Here is a 25,395-nt window from a genome sequence, read left to right on the forward strand (position 1 = left end):
GGTGCAGTTCCAGTCGCAATGCATCACCAGGCTGCAGCAGAGCAGGTTGTAATGCCCTGCCAGGCTGCAGCAGAGCAGGGTGCAATGCCCGTCACAATGCATCACCATGCTGCGGCAAAACAGGGTGCAATACCCGTCACAATGCATCACCACGCTGCAGCAGAGCAGGGTGCAATGCCAGCTGTAATGCCCCGCCACGCTGCAGCAGAGCAGGTTCCAATGCCCGTTGCAATGCATCGCCGTGCTGCGGCAGAGCAGGGCACATTTCCCATCACAATGCATCACCGCACTGCAGCAGAGCAGGGTGCAATGCCAGCTGTAATGCATCGCCACGCTGCAGCAGAGCAGGTTCCAATGCCAGTTGCAATGCATCACCGCACTGCAGCAGAGCAGGGTGCATTTCTCATCGCAATGCACTGCCGTGCTGCAGCAGAGCAGGCTGCAATGCCCGTCGCAATGCATCACCGCGCCGCAGCAGAACGCAATGCATCACTGCGCTGCAGAGGGCATTTCCTGTCACAATGCATCGCCGCACCACAGCAGAGCAGGATGCAATGCCCGTCGCAATGCATCGCCGCGCCGCAGCAGAGCAGGGTGCAATGCCCGTCGCAATGCATCGCCGCGCCGCAGCAGAGCAGGATGCAATGCCCGTCGCAATGCATCGCCGCGCTGCAGCAGAGCAGGGTGCATTTTCCTGCAGCCCCGCAGCACATCCACTACTGCAGGGGGTATCCGCCGGCTTGGGAAGGCCCCCCCGGGAGATCAAAGCTCCATGCCCAGCAGCGCCCCCTGCTGGCTGGAAAACTAGGGCGGGTGGGGGGTAAGTGATAGAGACCCCCCCACACACATCCTTAGAATTGGGGCAGGGGGATTCTCTGCTCCCCTCCCTAGCCCAATGGTCCATGGGGGTCATGGACCAGTTGGGGGGGGGGTTAGGGGTTGGTTTGGGGGAAAAGGGGGGGGCTGTCTGAATTTGGAGGGATCAATTTCCTCCCTCTCATTTCCTCCTTAGCCCCTCCCCACAGGTTGAGCCAGGGAGACCATCCCCCTCCCAGCTATGGGGCCAAACCCCAGCTTCCTCCCTCCCCCAGGGAAATCCACACCCCCCTAGGCTCCCCCAAACGTGACCCGCTCTCCTCCTGGGGCAACAAAGGATTCTGGGAGTGGCCCGACCCCCCCGCACGGCACAGATGTCGGGGATCAACGGGGTGCAGACCCCGCTCCCCATGGGGTGCGTGGGGCACCTAGCACAGGGGAATGGGGGTGCATGGGGTCCCCCCCAAAAGAGGAGATGGGGAAGCTGGCAATTGGGGGGGGTAAGATCTGCAGAATAAAGGGGTGACAGGTCCCCCCCCCCAAAGATCTGTAATGCGACCCCCTACCCAGAGACTGGATGGTTTAAAAGGTGCTGGATTGGATTGGAGTGACGGTGCAGCTGGAGAGCAGAGGGGCAGGATTTGGGGGGCACTGAGGAGTGGATTTTAGGGGGAGGGATCGTGGGGGGCTGGGGGGCTCACCGCACAGCCCCCCACTTTTGGAGTCGTTTGAACCATAGTCATTAGGGGTCTTTTTTGGGGGGATACCCCCCTTTTTCCTATACCCCCCGCCTTGCCATCTGTGGGGGGGGGTGAACCGGCACCCCAGAGCCAGCTCCGGGGTCCCAGTGCCTACAAGGGGGGGTCCGGTCCCAGAGGTGAAGGAAGGGGGGGGATGGAGAAAGAGGGGGGGGCTGTGATCGGGGGAGGGGGTCAGTGGCCCAAAATGGAAAAACGACTAGTGCAAATGGGAACCCCCCCCCCCCATCCATCTCGCCCCAGGGAAGATCTGGGGGGGGGACGGACAGCACCCCCTGCTGGGAGAGGCCGGGGGGGGACACACCCCCCCGGGAAGTTTCTGGAAGGGCCGGAGCCGGGTTCCTGGCCCGAAAGGAAAAAGCGACTCAGTCGGTCGCGGCTCCAAAACCGCAGCGTCACCCGCCGAGCCTGGCGCCCCGCCAGGGCTGGGAGCGGGGGGGGGGGGGGGGATGGGCGTGGGAGGGAATGGGGGTACCCGGGGCAGGTCCCTGTCGGAGCCGGGGGGGGGGGGGATTTGCAGTGCATTCTGGGGGGGGGAACTGCAGTGCCTCCCCCCTCACAGCTGGGCTCCCCCACCCCTAAACCACCTTCTCACTCGTTTTGGGGGGGGCCTCTCCCACAGATTGGTCCCTCTCTATAGCCCCTCCCTTGGGGTAACCACCCGCCTCCCCCCCCCCCCAGATGTGCCAGCTGCACGGCCTGGGCGCTGGCGCCCCTAGGGGTCGGGGGGGGTGGGGAGGAGGAGTCCTGAGGACCGTGGGGATGGGGGGGGTCCCCAGGAGTCACTGACGGGGGGGACCAAATTGGAGGGGGGGGCTGCTCCGTCTGGAGTGACAGCTCCCAGCCCAGGTCCTGATGTCACACTTCTGGGGGGGTGTCACGGCTCCAGCGCCCCTCGGCTCCCCCCCCCCCCCGCCTCCAGCATCCCAGCTCGGGCGCCCCCCGCCCCCCCCCCTTCGCCGCTCACAGGAAATTTCCCTTCTTCAGGCGCTCGGGGGCCGGGGGCTCCCCCCGGAGCACCCCCCCCCGGGGCAGGCCGGCCCCGGCCCCCGCCCCGCTGCCGGCCCCGGCGCCGGCCCCGTCCTGGGCCTCGCTCCGGCAGGGGTTGACCGAGTAGCCGAAGACGCTGGGCAGGAAGGGCAGGGGCGGGCCCTTGTCGTCCGGCAGGACCACGTTGAGCGCCACGGGCAGGGCGGCCAAGTTGGTGAAGTTGTAGGGGTAGGCGGCCAGCAGCTGGTGCCCGTACATGAGCGGGTAGGGCTCCGGGTAGAAGCTCATCTTGCCCTCCCCGTCGCCGGCCTTGGCCACGGCGCCGAACGGGAGGGGGCCGGGGTAGGCCAGGAAGGGGGGCTTGTCTTCCGCCTCTTTGCGGGTCCGGCAGCCCCCCGGCGCCAGCAGGGGCAGCGGGTACTCCTGCACCGGGTACCGCTCCGGGTAGCCGCCCGCCGCCTCCTCCTCGGGCGGGGCCGGGCTGGTGTGCGAGATGACGGGGTCTTGCAAGGAGAGGGCGGCCCGGGGGGCGGGCGGCGCCGGGGCCAGCTCGGCCCGGCTGGTGGTGGCGGCTTCGGCGACCGGCGCGGCCGCCTCCGGGGGCCCGCCCGTCTCCGGCGGCATCAGCTCTTCCTCCCGGGGCGGCGCTGCCCCCTGGCTCTCCGGCGGGGCCAGCTGGCCGGCGGCGCGGCCCCGGCTGGCCTCCGCCGCCGCCGGCTCCCCGCTGGACGACGAGACCTGCATCTCCTGCGTGATTTCCTCCTTGACGGCCGCCAGCGCCGGCTCCGGCTCCTCCGGCTTTTTGGAATAGGCGATGACGGTGGTCAGGGCGGGCGGGCCGGGCTCCCGGCTTTCCCCCTCGTGCCGCTTCATGTGCCGGCTCAGGGCCGCCGCCGTCTTGCAGACCTTGGCGCAGTGGGCGCAGGTGAACTTCACCGAGGGCTTGCGGCCCACCCGGTGCGCCGGAGCCGGCGCCGGATCGTCCTTGCCCGGCCGCCCGTGCACCCGCTCGTGTTTCCGCAGCTTCTTCAGTGCCGAGAAGAGCTTCCCGCAGGCACCGCACTCGTGTTTCCATTCGGCGGTGCCGCGCCCGGCCTTGTGCGCCGGCTCGGGCGCCGGGGCGTCGGAGCCTCCGGGACTGGGCGCGGCGCGGGCGGGCGCCGGGCTGGGCTCCTCCCTTTCCTCCTCCTCCTCCTCCCCCCGCTTCATCCAGCGCAGGGAGCGCAGCTTGCGGCGCCACCGGGAAGACCGCTTCACCTTGGGGACGCCGGAGCCGGCCCCGCCGGAGCCGCAGGCCTTCCGCTTGGGCTTGTAGGTGTAGTACGGACGCCAGAGCTGGTCTTCGGCGTCCCGGTCGCTCTCCTCCTCGCCGCTCTCGTTGTGGGCGTAGGAGCCGCCGGCCCGTTTGCCGGGAGCCGCCTTCTCGGCCGGCCCGAAATCGAAGCGCTTGGGGCCCCGCGGGCTTTTGTCCAGCATCAGGTCGGTCTCGGAGATGCGCCGCTTCACGATGGCCTCTTCGCCGATGCGCACCGTGATCTGGCACAGCGGGGCGCTGCGGCTCTCCGAGGCGGCGCCCACGTAGGCCGGCTTGGCCATGTAAGTCATGGTGCGGCCGGGCCGCAGGCTGCGGGGTTTCGGCAGCTCCCCGCCGCCCGCCTCCTCCGTGGCCTGCTCGGCCGCCTTCTGGGCTTGGATGTATTCCTTCAGCACTTGCTTTTTGAGGGGCTCGGCCGGGGCGGGGCGGGGGGCGGCCGGCGTGCTGTTGTAGGTGATGACCGAGGAGGCCTGGCCGCCCCCGCCTCCCGCCGGCGCCACCGAGGTGCTGTGCACGATGACCGAGGCGGCCGGGTGGCCGTAGGCGATGACCGACGGGGCCTCGCCGTCCGCCCGCCGCGCCTCCTCCGCCGGGAACGGGGGCGGCCCCGGCTCGGCCGGCGCCGGCCGGAGGAAGCGCTCGGCCTCCGGCGCCTCCGAAGCGTTGGCGGCCGCAAAGCCGGGCCCCGCCTCCCCGCCGGGGCCGGCCGCGGGGTCCCCCTCACCCAGCGCCACGGGGAGGGGCTGCGGGGGCGGCGGCAGCAGCAGCCCCTCCGGCAGCAGCCCCGGGCTGTACGTTTTGTAGGGTCGCTTCTGGGAGCGCATGGGCAGGAGCCGGTAAAGCTTGAGGGCGTTCAGCCGCGGCTTGTAGCCGCCGTTGGGCGTCTTCTCGGAGGAGATGAGCCCCGGGTTGATGCCGTGGAAGGCCTTCTGGTGGGTCTTCAGGTTGTAGTAGGTGACGAAGGTCTCCCAGCAGAAGATGCACTGGTAGCGGCGCTCGCCGGTGTGCCACACCTCGTGCTTGGTGCGGTACTCGGCCAGGGCGAAGACTTTGTCGCAGTAGCGGCAGGGGTACTTGCGCCGCCAGGAGTGGACGTTGGAGTGGCGCTTCAGGCTGGAGAGGGTCATGTAGGAGCGCTCGCAGACGGTGCAGAAGTAGATGACGTGGCCGTCCACCACCTTGACGAAGTGGTCCTGCTCCGGGATGTACTCCAGCCGCTGCAGGGCCCGGTGGCGGAAGAGCAGGCCTTTCTTGGAAGACGCCGGTTTCGGCAGCGCCGGCGCGGCGGGCGGAAGGGGAGCCGCTGGGGCCGGCGCCTCCGAGCCGCCCGCCACTGCCTCCTCCTCCTCTTCCGCCTCCTTGCAGAGCACCTCGTGCGTCTGCAGCCGCTTCACGTGGATGAAGCTCTTGCCGCAGTGGCGGCAGGAGAGGGAGCGCCGGCTCCGGTGCAGTTTCAGGTGCAGGCTCAGGGCGGCCGGCGTGGCGAAGGAGCGGCTGCAGAGCCCGCAGCGGAAGGCGCCGCCCGCCGGCGAGGAAGACGACGGCGCCGGCTCGCCCCCGGTGGCGGCGGCGGGGGCGGGCGGTTCCGCGGCGCTGCGCTCCCGCTCCCAGTCCGGGGCGCCCGGCTCGGCGGGCGCCGTGCTCAGGGCGTAGAGGATCTTCGCTGTCTCGGTTTCGTTATCCGCCTCCCGTTGCGGGCTGGGCGGCCGGGCCGGCTCCTGGAGGCAGACGGGGCTGGCGGCCGGCCGCGACGGGCAGGTCAGGTCCACGGGGGAGCCGCAGGATCTCGGGGAGGAGGCCGAGGTGTCCCCGGCCGCCTCGGGGCTCCAGGGCTCACTCATCTCCTTGGCTTGAGCGGCGGGGTCCAGGTTCTCCAGCCAGGAGATGCCCAGGCGGCGGCCGGCGGCTCCGATCTGCCGGGCGGCGGCCGGGCTGGGCACCGAGAGGCGAGACCGGTAGATGAAGTTGAGGATGTCCGAGAAGACCCCGGCTTGGATGTCGGGCAGCTCCAGCACCTGGGCCGGCTGGCGGCCGGCCGGCTCCTCCGACAGCACCTCCTTGAAGTACGGGCTCGACGCCGCCAGCACGTTCTTGTGGGCCGGGAACTTGGTGTCTTCGGCGATGATGGTGACGTCGCAGAACTGGCCCCGCAGCCGCTGCTCATTCAGCTCCACCAGCAGGCAGCGGGAGTGGGCGGCGTCCGAGAGCTCCAGCACCGGAGCCATGGCGGGGCCACAGAGCTGGGGAGGGAGAGACAGGCGTGAGGGGAGCAGGGGCTGGTGGTTAGAGGGGTGGGGGCGGGGAGCCAGGACTCCTGGGTTCTCTCCCCGGCTCTGGGAGGGGAGCGGGGGCTGGTGGGTTAGAGCAGGGGGGGCTGGGAGCCAGGCCTCCTGGGTTCTCTCCCCGGCTCTGGAAGGGGAGTGGGGGCTGGTGGTTAGAGGGGTGGGGGCGGGGAGCCAGGACTCCTGGGTTCTCTCCCCGGCTCTGGGAGGGGAGCGGGGGCTGGTGGGTTAGAGCAGGGGGGGCTGGGAGCCAGGACTCCTGGGTTCTCTCCCCGGCTCCGGGAGGGGAGTGGGGGCTGGTGGTTAGAGCTGCAGGGCTCGGTGCCGTGGGTGAGGCCGAGATGTGGGCTAGGGGTCGACATCGGTGAGGCTGGGGCGTGGGCCAGAGGTCGGCGTGGGTCAGGCTGGGTCACAGGCCGGTGTGGATGGAGAAGGGGGCCGGGGGTCAGGCCACAGGGCAGGATTGGCGGTAGTGGGGCCAGGCTGGCGCCGGTCGGGCGGGGCCGGCATGGGTCAGGCGCAGTTGGCGTCAGTCGGGCCAGGCCGCGGTTGGCGTCAGTCGGGCCGAGCTAGGGGTGCGGTTTGGAGTCTGTGGGGCCAGGCCGGGCGCGGGGATTGGCGTCTGTGGGGCCGGGCCGGGGGTGCAGGTGCCCGTCGGTGGGGCCGGGCCAGGCCGGGGGAGGCCGGGGGCCCGTGCCCGCTGGCTGAGGGCCACTCCTCCCTCCGGGCGGGAGCCATTTTGCACAGGGATTCCCAGCTGGCAGCTAAAATGGCTGAGGGAAGCGGGGGCCGGTGCCAGCTGCGATTAGTAAAGGAGCTGGCCCGGCCCCACCGCCGGCTCGGCCGCTTCCCGCCCCGCCCCCGGGCACCCGACCAGCCGCCGGGGCCACCTGCTCCGGCCGGGCACCGGCCGTGCCCAGCCCCACCTCCCGGGCAGGGGGCGGACGGGGACGGGGACGGGTCAGGAAAAGGGCAGGGCAGGCCCGGGCCTGGGAGTGAGTCAGTCAGTCTGTCAGCCGGCAACGGCCTGCCTGGCCCAGAGCCGCCTCGTCCCCTCAGCCGCCTCGTCCCTCCTTCCCCCTCCTCGTCCCTCCTTCTGCTCCTCCTCCTCATCCCTCCTTCCCCCTCCTCGTCCTCATCCCTCCTCCTCCTCTGCCTTCCCCTCAGCGTCCTCATCCCTCCTTCCTCTGCCTGTCCTCACCTCCTCATCCCTCCTTCCCTCCTCCTCATCCCTCCTTCTGCTCCTCCTCCTCATCCCTCCTTCCTCTGCCTGTCCTCTCCTCCTCATCCCTCCTCCTCATCCCTCCTCCTCATCCCTCCTTCTGCTCCTCCTCATCCCTCCTTCTGCTTCTCATCCCTCCTTCCTCTTCCAGCCCCTCAGCCTCCTCTCCCCCTCCTCAGCCTCCTCATCCCTCCTTCCCGTCCTCCTCATCATCATCCCTCTTCATCCTCATCCCTCCTTCCTCTGCCGTCCCCTCAGCCTCCTCGTCCCTCCCTCCTCTGCCAGCCCCTCAGCCTCCTCTCCTCCTCCTCAGCCGCCTCCTCCCTCCTTCCCCCTCCTCGTCCCTCCTTCTGCTCCTCCTCCTCATCCCTCCTTCCTCTGCCTGTCCTCACCTCCTCATCCCTCCTTCCCTCCTCCTCATCCCTCCTTCTTCTGCCGTCCCCTCAGCCTCCTCATCCCTCCTCCTCCTCTGCCGTACCCACAGCCTCCTCATCCCTCCTTCCTCTGCCTGTCCTTCTCCTCCTCATCTATCCTTCCTCTGCCGTCCCCTCCTCGTCCCTCCTTCTGCTCCTCCTCCTCATCCCTCCTTCCTCTGCCTGTCCTCTCCTCCTCATCCCTCCTTCCCTCCTCCTCATCCCTCCCTCCTCTACCGTCCCCTCAGCCTCCTCTCCTCCTCCTCAGCCGCCTCGTCCCTCCTTCCCCCTCCTCGTCCCTCCTTCTGCTCCTCCTCCTCGTCCCTCCTTCCTCTGCCTGTCCTCTCCTCCTCATCCCTCCTTCCCCCTCCTCGTCCTCATCCCTCCTTCCCTCCTCCTCATCCCTCCTTCCCCTGCCGTCCCCTCAGCCTCCTCATCCCTCCTTCCTCTGCCGGCCCCTCAGCCTCCTCGTCCCTCCTTCCCCCTCCTCGTCCCTCCTTCTGCTCCTCCTCCTCATCCCTCCTTCCTCTGCCTGTCCTCTCCTCCTCGTCCCTCCTTCCCCCTCCTCCTCCTCTGCTGTCCCCTCAGCCTCCTCATCCCTCCTTCCGCTCCTCCTCCTCCTCATCCCTCCTTCCTCTGCCTGTCCTCTCCTCCTCGTCCCTCCTTCCCCCTCCTCGTCCCTCCTTCTGCTCCTCCTCCTCATCCCTCCTTCCTCTGCCGTCCCCTCAGCCTCCTCATCCCTCCTTCTGCTCCTCCTCATCCCTCCTTCCTCTGCCTGTCCTCACCTCCTCATCCCTCCTTCCCTCCTCCTCATCCCTCCTTCCTCTGCCGTCCCCTCAGCCTCCTCATCCCTCCTTCTGCTCCTCCTCATCCCTCCTTCCTCTGCCTGTCCTCACCTCCTCATCCCTCCTTCCCTCCTCATCCCTCCTTCCTCTGCCGTCCCCTCAGCCTCCTCATCCCTCCTTCTGCTCCTCCTCATCCCTCCTTCCTCTGCCTGTCCTCTCCTCCTCATCCCTCCTTCCCTCCTCCTCATCCCTCCCTCCTCTACCGTCCCCTCAGCCTCCTCTCCTCCTCCTCAGCCGCCTCGTCCCTCCTTCCCCCTCCTCGTCCCTCCTTCTGCTCCTCCTCATCCCTCCTTCCTCTGCCTGTCCTCTCCTCCTCATCCCTCCTTCCCCCTCCTCATCCCTCCCTCCTCTGCCGTCCCCTCAGCCTCCTCATCCCTCCTTCCGCTCCTCCTCCTCCTCATCCCTCCTTCCTCTGCCAGCCCCTCAGCCTTCTCTCCTCCTCCTCAGCCGCCTCGTCCCTCCTTCCCCTTCCTCGTCCCTCCTTCCTCTGCCTGTCCTCACCTCCTCATCCCTCCTTCCCTCCTCCTCATCCCTCCTTCTGCTCCTCCTCCTCATCCCTCCTTCCTCTGCCTGTCCTCTCCTCCTCATCCCTCCTTCCTCTGCCAGCCCCTCAGCCTTCTCTCCTCCTCCTCAGCCGCCTCGTCCCTCCTTCCCCTTCCTCGTCCCTCCTTCCTCTGCCTGTCCTCACCTCCTCATCCCTCCTTCGCTCCTCCTCATCCCTCCTTCTGCTTCTCCTCATCCCTCCTTCCTCTGCCAGCCCCTCAGCCTCCTCTCCCCCTCCTCGTCCCTCCTTCCCTCCTCCTCATCCCTCCCTCCTCTGCCGGCCCCTCAGCCTCCTCTCCTCCTCCTCAGCCACCTCATCCCTCCTTCCCCCTCCTCATCCCTCCTTCCTCTGCCTGTCCTCAGCCTCCTCATCCCTCCTTCCCTCCTCCTCATCCCTCCCTCCTCTGCCGTCCCCTCAGCCTCCTCGTCCCTCCTCCTCCGCCGTACCCTCAGCCTCCTCATCCCTCCTTCCCGTCCTCCTCCTCATCATCCCTCTTCATCCTCCTCCCTCCTTCCTCTACCCGTCCTCTCATCCCTCCACTCAAATTGCCTCAGCCTCCTTATCCCTCCTTTTCATCCCTCCTTCCCGTCCTTCTCCTCCTCATCTATCCTTCCTCTGCCGTCCCCTCCTCGTCCCTCCTTCTGCTCCTCCTCCTCATCCCTCCTTCCTCTGCCTGTCCTCTCCTCCTCATCCCTCCTTCCCTCCTCCTCGTCCCTCCCTCCTCTGCCGGCCCCTCAGCCTCCTCTCCTCCTCCTCAGCCGCCTCGTCCCTCCTTCCCCCTCCTCATCCCTCCCTCCTCTGCCGTCCCCTCATCCTCCTCATCCTTCCTTCCCATCCTCGTCCTCCTCTTCTGCCCGTCCTCTCATCCCTCCGCCCATCCCCTCAGCATCATCTCTCCTTCCTCTGCCTGTCCTCACCTCCTCATCCCTCCTTCCCTCCTCCTCATCCCTCCTTCCCCTGCCGTCCCCTCAGCCTCCTCATCCCTCCTTCCCGTCCTCCTCATCATCATCCCTCCTCATCCTCCTCCCTCCTTCCTCTACCCGTCCTCTCATCCCTCCACTCATTGCCTCAGCCTCCTTATCCCTCCTTTTCATCCCTCCTTCCCGTCCTTCTCCTCCTCATCTATCCTTCCTCTGCCGTCCCCTCCTCGTCCCTCCTTCTGCTCCTCCTCCTCATCCCTCCTTCCTCTGCCTGTCCTCTCCTCCTCATCCCTCCTTCCCTCCTCCTCGTCCCTCCCTCCTCTGCCGGCCCCTCAGCCTCCTCTCCTCCTCCTCAGCCGCCTCGTCCCTCCTTCCCCCTCCTCATCCCTCCCTCCTCTGCCGTCCCCTCATCCTCCTCATCCTTCCTTCCCATCCTCGTCCTCCTCTTCTGCCCGTCCTCTCATCCCTCCGCCCATCCCCTCAGCCTCATCTCTCCTTCCTCTGCCTGTCCTCACCTCCTCATCCCTCCTTCCCTCCTCCTCATCCCTCCTTCCCCTGCCGTCCCCTCAGCCTCCTCATCCCTCCTTCCCGTCCTCCTCCTCATCATCCCTCCTCATCCTCCTCCCTCCTTCCTCTACCCGTCCTCTCATCCCTCCACTCATTGCCTCAGCCTCCTTATCCCTCCTTTTCATCCCTCCTTCCCGTCCTTCTCCTCCTCATCTATCCTTCCTCTGCCGTCCCCTCCTCGTCCCTCCTTCTGCTCCTCCTCCTCATCCCTCCTTCCTCTGCCTGTCCTCTCCTCCTCATCCCTCCTCCTCGTCCCTCCCTCCTCTACCGTCCCCTCAGCCTCCTCTCCTCCTCCTCAGCCGCCTCGTCCCTCCTTCCCCTCCTCATCCCTCCCTCCTCTGCCGTGCCCTCATCCTCCTCATCCCTCCTTCCCTCCTCCTCATCCCTCCTCCTCCTCTGCCGTCCCCTCAGCCTCCTCATCCCTCCTTCCGCTCCTCCTCCTCCTCATCCCTCCTTCCTCTGCCTGTCCTCTCCTCCTCATCCCTCCTCCTCCTCCTCCCTCCCTCCTCTACCGGCCCCTCAGCCTCCTCTCCTCCTCCTCAGCCGCCTCGTCCCTCCTTCCCCATCCTCATCCCTCCTTCCTCTGCCTGTCCTCACCTCCTCATCCCTCCTTCCCTCTTCCTCATCCCTCCCCTCAGCCTCCTCATCCCTCCTCCTCCTCTGCCGTCCCCTCAGCGTCCTCATCCCTCCTTCCTCTGCCGTCCCCTCCTCCTCGTCCCTCCTTCTGCTCCTCCTCCTCATCCCTCCTTCCTCTGCCTATCCTCTCCTCCTCATCCCTCCTTCCCTCCTCCTCGTCCATCCCTCCTCTGCCGTCCCCTCAGCCTCCTCTCCTCCTCCTCAGCCGCCTCGTCCCTCCTTCCCTCTCCCTCCTCTACCGGCCCCTCAGCCTCCTCTCCTCCTCCTCAGCCGCCTCGTCCCTCCTTCCCTCTCCCTCCTCTACCGGCCCCTCAGCCTCCTCTCCTCCTCCTCAGCCGCCTCGTCCCTCCTTCCCCCTCCTCATGCCTCCTTCCCCCTCCTCATCCCTCCTTCCTCTGCCTGTCCTCTCCTCCTCGTCCCTCCTTCCCCCTCCTCCTCGTCCCTCCTTCCTCTGCCTGTCCTCACCTCCTCATCCCTCCTTCCCTCCTCTACCGTCCCTCCCTCCTCTACCGTCCCCTCAGCCTCCTCTCCTCCTCCTCAGCCGCCTCGTCCCTCCTTCCCCCTCCTCATCCCTCCCTCCCTCTGCCGTCCCCTCATCCTCCTCATCCCTCCTTCCCTCCTCCTCATCCCTCCCTCCTCTGCCGTCCCCTCCTCCTCCCCTCCTCATCCCTCCTTCCTCTGCCTGTCCTCACCTCCTCATCCCTCCTTCCCTCCTCCTCGTCCCTCCTTCCCTCCTCATCCCTCCTTCCTCTGCCGTCCCCTCCTCGTCCCTCCTTCTGCTCCTCCTAATCCTCTGCTCCTCATCCCTCCTTCCCATCCTTGTTGTCCTCCCTCCTTCCTCTGCCGGCCCCTCATCCTCCTCATCCTTCCTTCCCATCCTCGTCCTCCTCTTCTGCCCGTCCTCTCATCCCTCCGCCCATCCCCTCAGCCTCATCTCTCCTTCCTCTGCCTGTCCTCACCTCCTCATCCCTCCTTCCCTCCTCCTCGCCCCTCCTTCCCCTGCCGTCCCCTCAGCCTCCTCATCCCTCCTCCTCCTCTGCCGTACCCTCAGCCTCCTCATCCCTCCTTCCCGTCCTCCTCATCATCCCTCCTCATCCTTCTCCCTCCTTCCTCTACCCGTCCTCTCATCCCTCCACTCATTGCCTCAGCCTCCTTATCCCTCCTTTTCATCCCTCCTTCCCGTCCTTCTCCTCCTCATCTATCCTTCCTCTGCCATCCCCTCCTCGTCCCTCCTTCTGCTCCTCCTCCTCATCCCTCCTTCCTCTGCCTGTCCTCGCCTCCTCATCCCTCCTTCCCTCCTCCTCGTCCCTCCCTCCTCTGCCGGCCCCTCAGCCTCCTCATCCCTCCTTCCCTCCTCCTCATCCCTCCCTCCTCTGCCGGCCCCTCAGCCTCCTCTCCTCCTCCTCAGCCGCCTCGTCCCTCCTTCCCCCTCCTCATCCCTCCCTCCTCTGCCGTCCCCTCATCCTCCTCATCCCTCCTTCCCTCCTCCTCATCCCTCCTTCCTCCGCCGTCCCCTCATCCTCCTCATCCTTCCTTCCCATCCTCGTCCTCCTCCTCCTCCTCTTCTGCCCGTCCTCTCATCCCTCCGCCCACCCCCTCAGCCTCATCTCTCCTTCCTCTGGCTGTCCTCACCTCCTCATCCCTCCTTCTGCTCCTCATCCCTCCCTCCTCTGCCGTCCCCTCAGCCTCCTCATCCCTCCTTCCCGTCCTCCTCATCATCCCTCCTTCCCTCCTCATCCCTCCTTCCCCTGCCGTCCCCTCATCCCTCCTTCTGCTTCTCCTCATCCCTCCTTCCTCTGCCATCCCCTCAGCCTCCTCTCCTCATCCCTCCTTCCCGTCCTCCTCCTCATCCCTCCTTCCCCTGCCGTCCCCTCAGCGTCCTGATCCCTCCTTCCCCCTCCTCAGCCGGCCCCTCAGCCTCCTCATCCCTCCTTCTGCTTTTCCTCATCCCTTCCTCCTCTGCCATCCCCTCAGCCTCCTCTCCTCCTCCCCGTCCTCCTCCTCCTCCTCATCCCTCCTTCCCATCCTCCTCTTCTGCCCGTCCTCTCATCCCTCCGCCCGTCCCCTCGGCCTCATCCCTCCTTTCCGTCCTCCTCATCCCTCCTTCCCCTGCCCATCCCCTCATCCCTCCTTCCCTGTCCTCCTTCCTCAGCCAGTCCCCGCCCTGGGGCCGGGTGGGAGCCGGCGCCCCCTAGAGGGGCCAGGCCCCTGCCCCAGTCCCCGCCCTGGGGCCAGATGGTGAATTGCCCCTTACCTGTGGGAGGTGCCCTCATCGACTACGGCTTCCTGCCCCACGACTCCTCGGCTCTGCCTCTCCCTGGACAGGATCCGCTGTGGGGAGATGCCAAGGGTTAGGTGCTGAGACCCACAGCAGGAGCGGGAGGCTGGGAGCCAGGACTCCTGGGTTCTCTCCCCAGCTCTGGGAGGGGAGGGGGGGCTGGTGGGTTAGAGCAGGGGGGGCTGGGAGCCAGGACTCCTGGGTTCTCTCCCCGGCTCTGGGAGGGGAGTGGGGGCTGGTGGGTTAGAGCAGGGGGGGCTGGGAGCCAGGATTCCTGGGTTCTCTCCCCAGCTCTGGGATCGGAGTGGGGTCTAGTGGTGAGAGTGGGGGGGAGGTGGGGCTGGACACCAGGACTCCTGGGTTCCATTCCCGACTCACTGTTTGCCCCTGGGTAAGTCCCAGCCCCCCCCGTGCCTCAGTTTCCCCTCTCTGTAAACCAGGGTAGCAGTGTGATTGCGCCACGGAGTGGGGCGTAACAGACACCCGTCACTCTCACTGCATCCTGCTCTGGGGGTGTCCGATGCAGCGAGTCTGGGCCCGGCGACGGGGGGCACAGACCCAATCAGATGGTTTTCATTTTCTATTAAAGCCCCAGCTCCTGGAGTCATGGGATTAAAGCTTTCATCCCTGGGAGAGAAAACGCTGGGAAAAGGGACCCAGATCCCAGAAAAAAAAATTATACACCAAGGACCCATGTTTACAATCCCTCAATTACGAAGCTAGTTTGAGGGGTTTAAACACTCAAGGTTGAGCACGAGGGTGAAGCAGGATCAGGGTTTCCCAGATAAGAGGGGCCTGTTCTCCAAACCTCCATGTTTGCTGCTCCCAGTTGCCCCACCCGGGCAAAGTGTTTTTGACAGTGAATTTCCCCCCCCCTCCTCCTTCCGAAAAAATACAGAGAATACAGGCCGTCCAGAACCCAGCCCCCGTGCTCTAACCACTAGGCCCCGCCGCCCGCCGGTTAAAACCCAGCTGCCTCCCGTCTTTCACTGCCCTGCGGAGACTTCGCTGAGCTGACGACTCTGCGCATCTTCCGGCGGTTAAACGCTGGACAGAGAGCGCCGTGTTAAAGGGGGAAACTGAGGCACGGCGCGGGGAAAGCGACTTGGCCAGCGGCAGGACTCCTGGGTTCTATCCCTGGCTCACGTGTCTAGTACCCAGGGCGCACGGCCTCCAAAACCGACTGATAATGAAATCATAAAATGAGGAACGAATGGGCCCTGACGAAGGGGGACGGGCACTGATAGGGGCTCGGGTAATTGACTCTGGGAACATTTAATTAATTATGATTAACACTGCTCTTAATTATTGCCTTGGGGCAGCACCTGGGAGCCCCAGTCACCCGGCTCCCCTTTGCGCAAGGTGCTGTACATACAAAGGACAAAGGTGATCCCAGGCCCAGCGATCAGTGAATTACTCGGGTTTATTTGGGGGGGGGGGGGGGATGCCTTCCTTCCGCTGGTCTCAGAGGGGAATTAATGAATGAAGCCCCCACATGGGGGGAGGAAGGACAGCCAGCCCAATATTACAGGTGGGGAAACTGAGGCACGGAGGGGAAGGAATTTTTCAGAGCACATCACTCAAAGAAGAACCCAGGAGTCCTGGCTCCCAGCCCCCCCCTGCTCTAACCACCAGCCCCCACTCCTCTCCCGGAGCCAGGGAGAGAACCCAGGAGTCCTGACTCCCAGCCCCCCTGCTCTAACCACCAGCCCCCATTGCCCTCCCAGAGCCGGGGAGAGAACCCAGGAGTCCTGGCTCCCAGCCCCCCCTGCTCTAACCACCAGCCCCCACTCCCCTCCCAGAGCCGGGGAGAGAACCCAGGAGTCCTGGCTCCGAGTCCCATACCAAGGTCACATGGTGGCTAACATGTTACTAATTAAGGGGCGGCTCCAGCTCCCGGCTGAATTCAAAGGAAGCCTCCCCCCACACCCCTCCCGTGGGGCTCCCAACCCGTCCCACCGGCTCAGCAAACACTGAGGTGGTGGGGAGGGGGGGGGGGGATTAAAAAACGATCCCCGCGTCTTTCCGGAGACAGCCTGGGATCTCGGCCGAGCAGCCGTCGCGTTACATTAACAACGCGGCCTGACGCTGGAGGGGCCCAGCGAGGCGGACAGACACACACGCACACCCACACACACACAAAATCCCCAGCAGCCAAACAAAACCTTCCGCCACACCGTCATCGGCACCCGCAGGTTGCAACGAATCCAGGCAAACGGGTCACGGGCTGGCGGAGCGGCTGGAGACGTGTTAGAAACCGGAGAGGCGGGTGCGTGTCAGTGGTACAGGCTCCGAGACCGGAGCGGGGGGGGGGGAGAGGGAGCCCAGCGACACCGTGACGTAACTGGCGTGCGTGTCCCAGATACAGCCAGAGCTAATTGGAGACGGTGGGGAGCCGGATCGCAGGCTCTGTTCGGATTAAAATTCGGAAAGGGGTGGGTGGGTACAGTCGGATATAATCGGGGTTGAGGCGGGTGATGCGTCACTGCTACACTCTGATATAAATGGTGGGGGGTGTCTCCCCCCCCCAAGCTACAATCGGAGTTAATCAAGAGACGGTGGGGCGGTATATCACAGCTAGACGCTGATTAATATGGGGGGGGCACGTTGTTTCCCTAGGTACAGTCAGAGGTAATCACAAGTGGAAGAAAAGGTACACGCATTACAGTCGAAGCTAATCCGAGATGGGGAGGAGGTGTATCACACCTACAATCTGATGCAAAATGGTCTGTACGTTTGTCCCAGGGACCGTCAGAAGTACTTAGAGACGGGGAAGGTGTAACGGGGGGGTGGGGGTCCCCAGGTGCGGGCTGATGAAGTTGGTGTGTGTCTCATTTGCCGCGAGGTAGGTCTGGGGGTAAGTTTTACATACGGTGTGACTTTCCGGGATGCACGTCAGGTAGGGCGTGATGTATTTGATGTGTGTGTGTGTGTGTGAGAGAATAGCAAGGGATAGAAATGGAGGTACAACGTGCTTTAACTGGTGTGTGTGTGTGTGTGTGTGTGTGAGTGTGAGTGTGAGAGAGAGAGAGAGTGTGTGTGTCACAATACCATCACAAGTAATTGGGGTGTACACACTAACGTAATGTAATTAGGGCGCAGGTGCCAGGTACAATCTGACATAACTGGGAGGGTATGTGCCAGGTACAATCTCACGCGCATGGGTCAGGTACAATCTGATGACCGAATTGTATGTGTCGAGTAAGTGTGATGTCACAGCTGTATACGTCAGGTACAGTCTGATGTAATCAGTCTGTCTCTCACAGGTATGGTGTGATGTAATAGGGGTGTACGTTCAGGTACAGTCTGACATAATTGGGGGGGTCAGGTACAGAATGGTGTGACTGGGGGGTGTATGAGGAATACAGCCGGACATCGTCGGGGGCAGACACGAGGAACACACACTCAGGGCATCCCTGTCACAGCCATGCTGGAAATCTGGGGCCCTTAAATCCCTCCCGACCACGTCAACCCCTCACCGCAAAACCCAGCACTCAATCGAACGGACCCCTGAACAACACACCAAAAACTACGCATTGCCATAGAAACCACAAACGGCTGTTTTTACCTTACCCTCCCCGCCCCCGCGACTGACAAATCCGTTTCCTCCCTCACCTACCTGCCGGGACCCGAGAGCTGGGTCAGGCGGTCCCCATGGCAACAGCCTATGACGTCCCCAGCAGCGGGAGGAGACCTGCTCTCCGGGGGAGGAGGATGTCACCCGCTGTTGCTGTGGTAACGGCCCCAGGACCCAGGTCTTGGCAGGGGAAAAGACCTTTAACCTGGCCAGTACAGAAATACTGACAGCCCCAACACCCGCATCACACACACCCCTGAGCCAATAGGAGGCAAGCGAGGGCTCACCTGGATACTCGTTGGCTGAACTGGCTGTGATGTCACCAGGACCCTTCCCATGTCAACCCCTGTGATTCAGCTGGGACCTGCGTTAAAGAAACAGGCCCTACAAAAATGTTCTCCAAGCAAAATGCCCCTTTAGAAGGAGGGGTGTGATCACACCCACACACACTGGACAGAGACACATGCACACACTGCATACACAACCTCCCATAAACACCACACTGGACAAACACAAACACACTGCAAATCTCCTCTTTCACACACACACACTAAACTCACACCCAGCACAGACAACCCCTACACCGCATGCACACACACACACACACACACAGAGTACTGACAGACCCATACCAAGCACCACACCCACTGATGCTGTACACAACCGCACACTGAGATGTTGGCACAAACGTGTTGTCACACAAACATATGGGATACAGCATACCAAACGTGGACAATCGGACACGGTTCAGTTCACTCCTGCTGCATCACACGCAATAACAGATTCACCCGCTGCGCACATGCAACATGCACACCCTCGCCAACACACCCATGCACACACTAATTCACAAACACACACTTGTAGGCCCGTACCATACACAAGCTTCCCATATACACAGACACTCAACACCTCTCCCCCATGTTACCTCTACACTGCGTACAAACACACTCCAAATACACACACACACACTCATTCCTATGCTCTACACCTGCACATACACACACTTCACAAAACAACAACATACCAACGCTGTACATACCAACGCATCAGAACATACGTTCACAAGCATACATACCTGTCGTGTACACACCCAGACACCAGACACTGACAAACACACACCCCTCCATCCATGGCAGGCACACGCAAATGTATTCATTGTACAGACACTCACAAACACACTCACCCTACTTGTGAGCATACCAAAAAGAATACACAAATGCACACTTATTCACACACACTGTACAAACATACATAGGTACACTCATTCACGCACGGTCACATTGTACATACACAAATACACTCACAAATACACCCACCGTTACACAACTATACTCCTGTTTGCACACTCATTGTACAAACAAGGCCACACATTCGCCAACACACCCTTACATGGTACACACCCAAATACAGCCTCACTCACATGCACACCCATTCACCTGCACACTGTACACTTATCCACAAGCACGCACACACTCACGTGCACACTGTCAGCCACTCAAGCACACCCATGGGACACGCACAAACACACTCACATTGTACACGCCCATGCTACACCCACAAACACACACTCATTCACAAACCCACTCGTGGTACACGTGCAAATCCACACTCGTTCACAACCGCACTCCCGCTGTAGAAACACACATGCAAAGGCGCACCCGCGAACACACCCAAGCGCAGCCTGCACGCGCGTGCACACACACACACTCCCTCCCAAAGGGAGACACGCACGACTGACGCAGACCAAGCACTCACTAGCCGACTGTGAACCGGTTTTGCACTAGGACAGCCTGACACTGGGGTGAATTTCAAACATGTTGCAAACAAAACCCATTCTCTGCAAATCCCCAACCCTTACATCTGGAATATCTTAACTCCTCTCTTTTGGCCGCCCGCCGCCCCGGCCCTGGCCGGGGAGCCAGGCTGATCTCACCATTAATCAGCGAGCAGATGGATCACTAAGAGGATGGGAGACCGGGGGTGCTGCAGGGAGAGCGGTGGGGGGGTTCAGCGGGGGGCACTCTCCCCCTGACTGCAGCACCGGGTGAGGGGTCCCTGGGTAACCAACCGCTCCGCCCCAGAGGTGGCCGCATCTCAGCGCCGGGCGAGGGGTCCCCGGGTAACCGGCCGCCCCGCCCCAGAGGTGGCTGCATCTCAGCGCCGGGCAAGGGGTCCCTGGGTAACCAGCCGCCCCGCCCCAGAGGTGGCCGTATCTCAGCGCCGGGCGAGGGGTCCCTGGGTAACCGGCCGCCCCGCCCCAGAGGTGGCTGCATCTCAGCGCTGGGCGAGGGGTCCCTGGGTAACCGGCCGCCCCGCCCCAGAGGTGGTCGCATCTCAGCGCCGGGCGAGGGGTCCCTGGTAACCGGCCGCCCCGCCCCAGAGGTGGTCGTATCTCAGCGCCGGGTGAGGGGTCCCTGGGTAACCGGCCGCCCCGCCCCAGAGGTGGCTGCATCTCAGCGCCGGGCGAGGGGTCCCTGGGTAACCGGCTGCCCCGCCCCATAGGTGGCTGCATCTCAGCGCCGGGCAAGGGGTCCCTGGGTAACCGGCCGCCCCGCCCCAGAGGTGGCCGCATCTCAGCGCCGGGCGAGGGGTTGTTTTTATCTACACTGGGGGCTTTTATCACATCCTTGCCGGTGGCCGGTTTTTACAAGTCACCCCGACTCTCCGCTCTCCCAGAGTTCCTCGGTGGGGGCATCGTCCCAGGCTTTTTAACGCCGGCCCTTCCCGCTCCTCCCGAAACGAACGCCGGGTATCGAGGGCGGATCGTGGCGGGTCTCTCGGGTTCGTGGGAGCTGGGCCACGCAGGGGGGGAGGGGGGGATCCGGACGGCGACGGGGCCCCGTGGAGAAGTGACCTTTCCCTCCGGGAAACGCAGGAGGCCTGAGTCATAGCGACTGAGGCGAGGGGGGGGGGGATGGAGGGAGAGAGGCGGGCAGCACAGCGGAGATCAAAGGAGTGGAAAGGCCCCCCCCCCCCGATCAGCCGCCAGCGGCCCAGAGCCGGGGCCGTGCCTGGGACCGGGGTTGGAAGAGAGGGGTGCTGGGGAAGGGACGCCCCCCCGCCCCCATCGTCCACACAAACACCCCACCTGTCCTCAGAAGAATCCCCCCCCACACACACACACACACACAGAGCGGGGAGCACGCTGGGGGGGGGGGGCGAGTGGAGTCATACAGGCCCAAACATCCCCCCCCCCCACACCAGTCCCATACGCCACCCCCACCAGACCGGTCCCATATGACCCCCCCCCTCACTTGTTCTTCAATCCCCCACCCCCAATGCGGCTCCTGGCCCCCTCGGACCCTTCCCCACCCTCCATTGCCCACCCCCCCACACACACAGACGCACAAACACAATCACACCCAGCACTGCACAAACTCGCACCCTCCATTGCCCACCCCCGCACACACACAGACGCACAAACACAATCACAACCAGCACTGCACAACCTCGCACCCTCCATTGCCCGCCCCCGCGCACACACACAGACGCACAAACACAATCACACCCAGCACTGCACAAACTCGCACCCTCCATTGCCCCCCCCGCACACACACACAGACGCACAAACACAATCACACCCAGCACTGCACAAACTCGCACCCTTCATTGCCCACCCCGCACACACACACAGACGCACAAACACAATCACACCCAGCACTGCACAAACTCGCACCCTCCATTGCCCCCCCCGCACACACACACAGACGCACAAACACAATCACACCCAGCACTGCACAAACTCGCACCCTCCATTGCCCACCCCCGCACACACACAGACCCACAAACACAATCACACCCAGCACTGCACAACCTCGCACCCTCCATTGCCCACCCCCCCACACACACAGACGCACAAACACAATCACACCCAGCACTGCACAACCTCGCACCCTCCATTGCCCACCCCCCACACACAGACGCACAAACACAATGACACCCAGCACTGCACAACCTCGCACCCTCCATTGCCCACCCCCCCCCACACAGACACACAAACACAATCACACCCAGCACTGCACAAACTCGCACCCTCCATTGCCCGCCCCCGCACACACACACACGCACAAACACAGTCACAACCAGCACTGCACAAACTCGCACCCTCCATTGCCCGCCCCCGCGCACACACACAGACGCACAAACACAATCACACCCAGCACTGCACAAACTCGCACCCTCCATTGCCCGCCCCCGCACACACACACAGACGCACAAACACAATCACACCCAGCACTGCACAAACTCGCACCCTCCATTGCCCGCCCCCCCCACACACACAGTCTCACAAACAGTCACAACCAGCACTGCACAAACTCGCACCCTCCATTGCCCGCCCCCGCGCACACACACAGACGCACAAACACAATCACACCCAGCACTGCACAAACTCGCACCCTCCATTGCCCGCCCCTGCACACACACACAGACGCACAAACACAGTCACAACCAGCACTGCACAAACTCGCACCCTCCATTGCCCGCCCCCGCGCACACACACAGACGCACAAACACAATCACACCCAGCACTGCACAAACTCGCACCCTCCATTGCCCACCCCCGCACACACACAACCAGCACCCCACAGACACACAAGCACACAGCACCACACGCGGCACTGCATACACTCAATCACACTTGGCGCACACCCCCCAGGCGCACACTCACCAGCACCGCAGACACACAAGCACGCAGCACCGCACGCACACAAACAGCACAGACCCACAAGCACGTCACGCGCGCACACACAGCACCGCACAGACCCACAAGCACATCACACACACAGCACGCACAAGCACCCAGCCGTACACACACATACACAGCACTGTGTACACAATCACACAGAGCACCACACAGACCCACAGCCCTGCCCAGACCCACAAGCACCACACACACACGCAGCACCGCACAGACACACAGCACCACACACACACACACACACACACAGAGCACCGCACAGACACACAAACACTACACACACAACCCCACGCACAGGCTCACCCTCGGCACCGAACCCACATGCCCGTCCATGGTACCACCCAGACACACGCAGCACCGCACACACACGCGGCAGTGTGTCGTACATACAACCAGCAACGCACAAACACACGGCAATGCTCTCTCTCACACACACACGCAGTCGCAAGGGCCCGTCATTAAATTAATTTCTAAGACCCCCCACAACACCAGGCTATGGCTTGAGCCGCCCCCCACACCCGCCCTCCAGCAGCAGCGCAGTGTGCACGGAGGGGAGGGGTGTAACAGGCCATGGGGTGTGTGTGAGGGGAGTGGGCTGACAGGGGTGTGTGTATGCGATGGCTGTGTTTGTGTTGGAGGGGCGTGAAGCAGGGCAATAGGGAGGGCCGGGGGGGGGGAGGGCAGTGAGGGGCCTTCGTAAGGGAGTGAAGGGGGCATGGGAGGGGTGTAGGGTGGTGAGGGGTGTGTATGAGGTGAAGGGGGTGTGAGGGTGTAGGGTGGTGAGCAGTGAGGGTAACAGTTGGGTGTGAGGGGTGAAAGGTGTGGGGGTGAAGGATGTGTGTATGGGGAAGGGGGTGTGTATGGGGGGGCATAGGGCGGTGAGGGATGTGAGTGGTTAGGGTAAGGGGGTGAGGGTTGAGGGTACAGGGTGTGTGGAGGGTGTATGGGGATGAGGGTTGAGGGTACAGGGTGTGTGTGTGACGTGTAGGACGGTGAGGGTTGTGGATATGGGGAGGGTGTAGGAGGATGAGAGTTGAGGGTAGAGGGAGTGAGGGCTGTGGGTATGGGGAGGGTGTAGCGGGGTGAGGGTGTAGGGTGTGAGGGGAATAAGGGTGTAGGGGGTGAGGATTGTGGGTACAGGGTAGCTGAGGGTGTAGGGCGGTGAGGGTTGTGGGTACAGGGTAGCGTGTGAGGGTGTAGGGGGTGAGGGTTGAGGGGGATAAGGGTGTAGGGCGGTGAGGCTTGTGGGTATGGGGAGGGTGTAGGGGTTGAGGGGGTAAGGGTTGTGGGTACAGGCTGTGTGTGAGGGTGCAGGTCGGTGAGGGTTGTGGGTACAGGGTAGCGTGTGAGGGTGTAGGGCGGTGAGGGTTGTGGGTACAGGGTAGCGTGTGAGGGTGCAGGGCAGTGAGGGTTGTGGGTACAGGGTAGCGTGTGAGGGTGCAGGGCAGTGAGGGTTGTGGGTACAGGGTAGCGTGTGAGGGTGCAGGGCAGTGAGGGTTGTGGGTACAGGGTAGCGTGTGAGGGTGTAGGGCGGTGAGGGTTGTGGGTACAGGGTGGCGTGTGAGGGTGTAGGGCCGTGAGGGTTGTGGGTACAGGGTAGCGAGGGAGGGTGTAGGGTGGTGAGGGTTGTGGGTACAGGGTAGCGTGTGAGGGTGTAGGGCGGTGAGGGTTGTGGGTCCAGGGTAGCGTGTGAGGGTGTAGGGCGGTGAGGGTTGTGGGTACAGGGTAGCGTGTGAGGGTGTAGGGTGGTGAGGGTTGTGGGTACAGGGTAGCGTGTGAGGGTGTAGGGCAGTGAGGGTTGTGGGTACAGGGTAGCGTGTGAGGGTGTAGGGTGGTGAGGGTTGTGGGTACAGGGTAGCGTGTGAGGGCGTAGGCCGGTGAGGGTTGTGGGGGAAGGGCCACAGGGCAGGGAGGCATGAGGGATGCAGGCAATGACTGCGTTTGTGGGGGGTGGGGAATGACCCTATGTCCCGGGTGTGCCATGTGGGGAAGGGCCACGAGGGGGCAAAGGGGGTGTGAGGGAGGGGGTTGTAGGGCCCGGCCATGGCACCAGGTCTGTGCATTGGGGATTAGGGCGGGGAGAAGATGGTGCAAAAGTGAGAGGGTCTGTGAGGGTGTGGGAGTGTATGGGGGGGCACAGTAGAGGTGGGGGCGCAGGGGATACGGTCGGGTGGGGGTACAAGGGAAGAATTGTAGCAGGCAGTGGGGTTTAGGGGGTACAGTCGGGTGGGGGTACAAGGGAGGGGTTGTAGCAGGCTCTTGGGGGCGCAGGGGGTACAGTCGGGTGGGGGTACAAGGGAGGGGTTGTAGCAGGGTGTGGGGGCACACGGGGTACAGTCGGGTGGGGGTACAAAGGAGGGGTTGTAGCCGGGTGGGGGGGCGCAGGGGGTACAGTCGGGTTGGGGGTACAAGGGAGGGGTTGTAGCAGGCAGTGGGGGCGCAGGGGGTACAGTCGGGTGGGGGTACAAGGGAGGGGTTGTAGCAGGGTGTGGGGGCACACGGGGTACAGTCGGGTGGGGGTACAAAGGAAGGGTTGTAGCCGGGTGTGCGGGCGCAGGGGGTACAGTCGGGTTGGGGATACAAGGGAGGGGTTGTAGCCGGGTGTGGGGGCGCATGGGGTACAGTCGGGTTGGGGGTACAAGGGAGGGGTTGTAGCAGGGTGTGGGGGCGCATGGGGTACAGTCGGGTGGGGGTACAAGGGACGGGTTGTAGCAGGGTGAGGGGGCGCAGGGGGTACAGTCGGGCGGGGGTACAAGGGAGCGATTGTAGCAGGGTGTGGGGGAGCAGGGGGTACAGTCGGGTTGGGGGAACAAGGGAGGGGTTGTAGCCGGGTGAGGGGGCGCAGGGGGTACAGTCGGGCGGGGGTACAAGGGAGGGGTTGTAGCCGGGTGAGGGGGCGCAGGGGGTACAGTCGGGCGGGGGTACAAGGGAGGGGTTGTAGCAGGGTGAGGGGGCGCAGCGGGTACAGTCGGGCGGGGGTACAAGGGAGGGGTTGTAGCAGGGTGCGGGGGCGCAGGGGGGTACATACGGGCGGGGGTACAAGGGAGGGGTTGTAGCAGGGTGCGGGGGCGCAGGGGGTACAGTCGGGCGGGGGTACAAGGGAGGGGTTGTAGCAGGGTGCGGGGGCGCAGGGGGTACAGTCGGGCGGGGGTACAAGGGAGGGGTTGTAGCAGGGTGCGGGGGCGCAGGGAGTACAGTCGGGCGGGGGTACAAGGGAGGGGTTGTAGCAGGGTGCGGGGGCGCAGGGGGTACAGTCGGGCGGGGGTACAAGGGAGGGGTTGTAGCAGGGTGCGGGGGCGCAGGGGGTACAGTCGGGTGGGGGTACAAGGGAGGGGTTGTAGCAGGGTGCGGGGGTGCAGGGGGTACAGTCGGGTGGGGGTACAAGGGAGGGGTTGTAGCAGGGTGTGGGGGCGCAGGGGGTACAGTCGGGTGGGGGTACAAGGGAGGGGTTGTAGCAGGCTGTGGGGGCGCAGGGGGTACAGTCGGGTGGGGGTACAAGGGAGGGGTTGTAGCAGTGTGTGGGGGTGCAGGGG

At 64.1% G+C, this 25,395-nt stretch overlaps 1 protein-coding gene across 6 annotated transcripts in view; it reads right to left on the reverse strand.

The window, feature by feature from the left end:
• Positions 1-2,041: 2,041 nt before the first annotated feature.
• The window catches only part of ZBTB4 (zinc finger and BTB domain containing 4), a 31,101-nt gene continuing 7,747 nt past the window's right edge, over positions 2,042-25,395 (reverse strand). For 2 of the 6 annotated variants that reach the window (XM_045001494.1, XM_045001493.1), the window contains exons 2-4: positions 17,451-17,527; positions 13,563-13,639; positions 2,042-6,119 (exon numbers count right to left, since the gene is read on the reverse strand). In XM_045001494.1, the coding sequence (XP_044857429.1) occupies positions 2,538-6,104 (3,567 nt within the window). In that variant the 5' untranslated portion in view covers positions 6,105-6,119; positions 13,563-13,639; positions 17,451-17,527 and the 3' untranslated portion in view covers positions 2,042-2,537. The other 4 variants (XM_045001496.1, XM_045001495.1, XM_045001497.1 and 1 more) reach the window with 4 other exon arrangements.

Source organism: Mauremys mutica, unplaced genomic scaffold, assembly GCF_020497125.1.
Source record: "Mauremys mutica isolate MM-2020 ecotype Southern unplaced genomic scaffold, ASM2049712v1 Super-Scaffold_277, whole genome shotgun sequence".
In the NCBI taxonomy this organism is placed as follows: Eukaryota; Metazoa; Chordata; order Testudines; family Geoemydidae; genus Mauremys; species Mauremys mutica.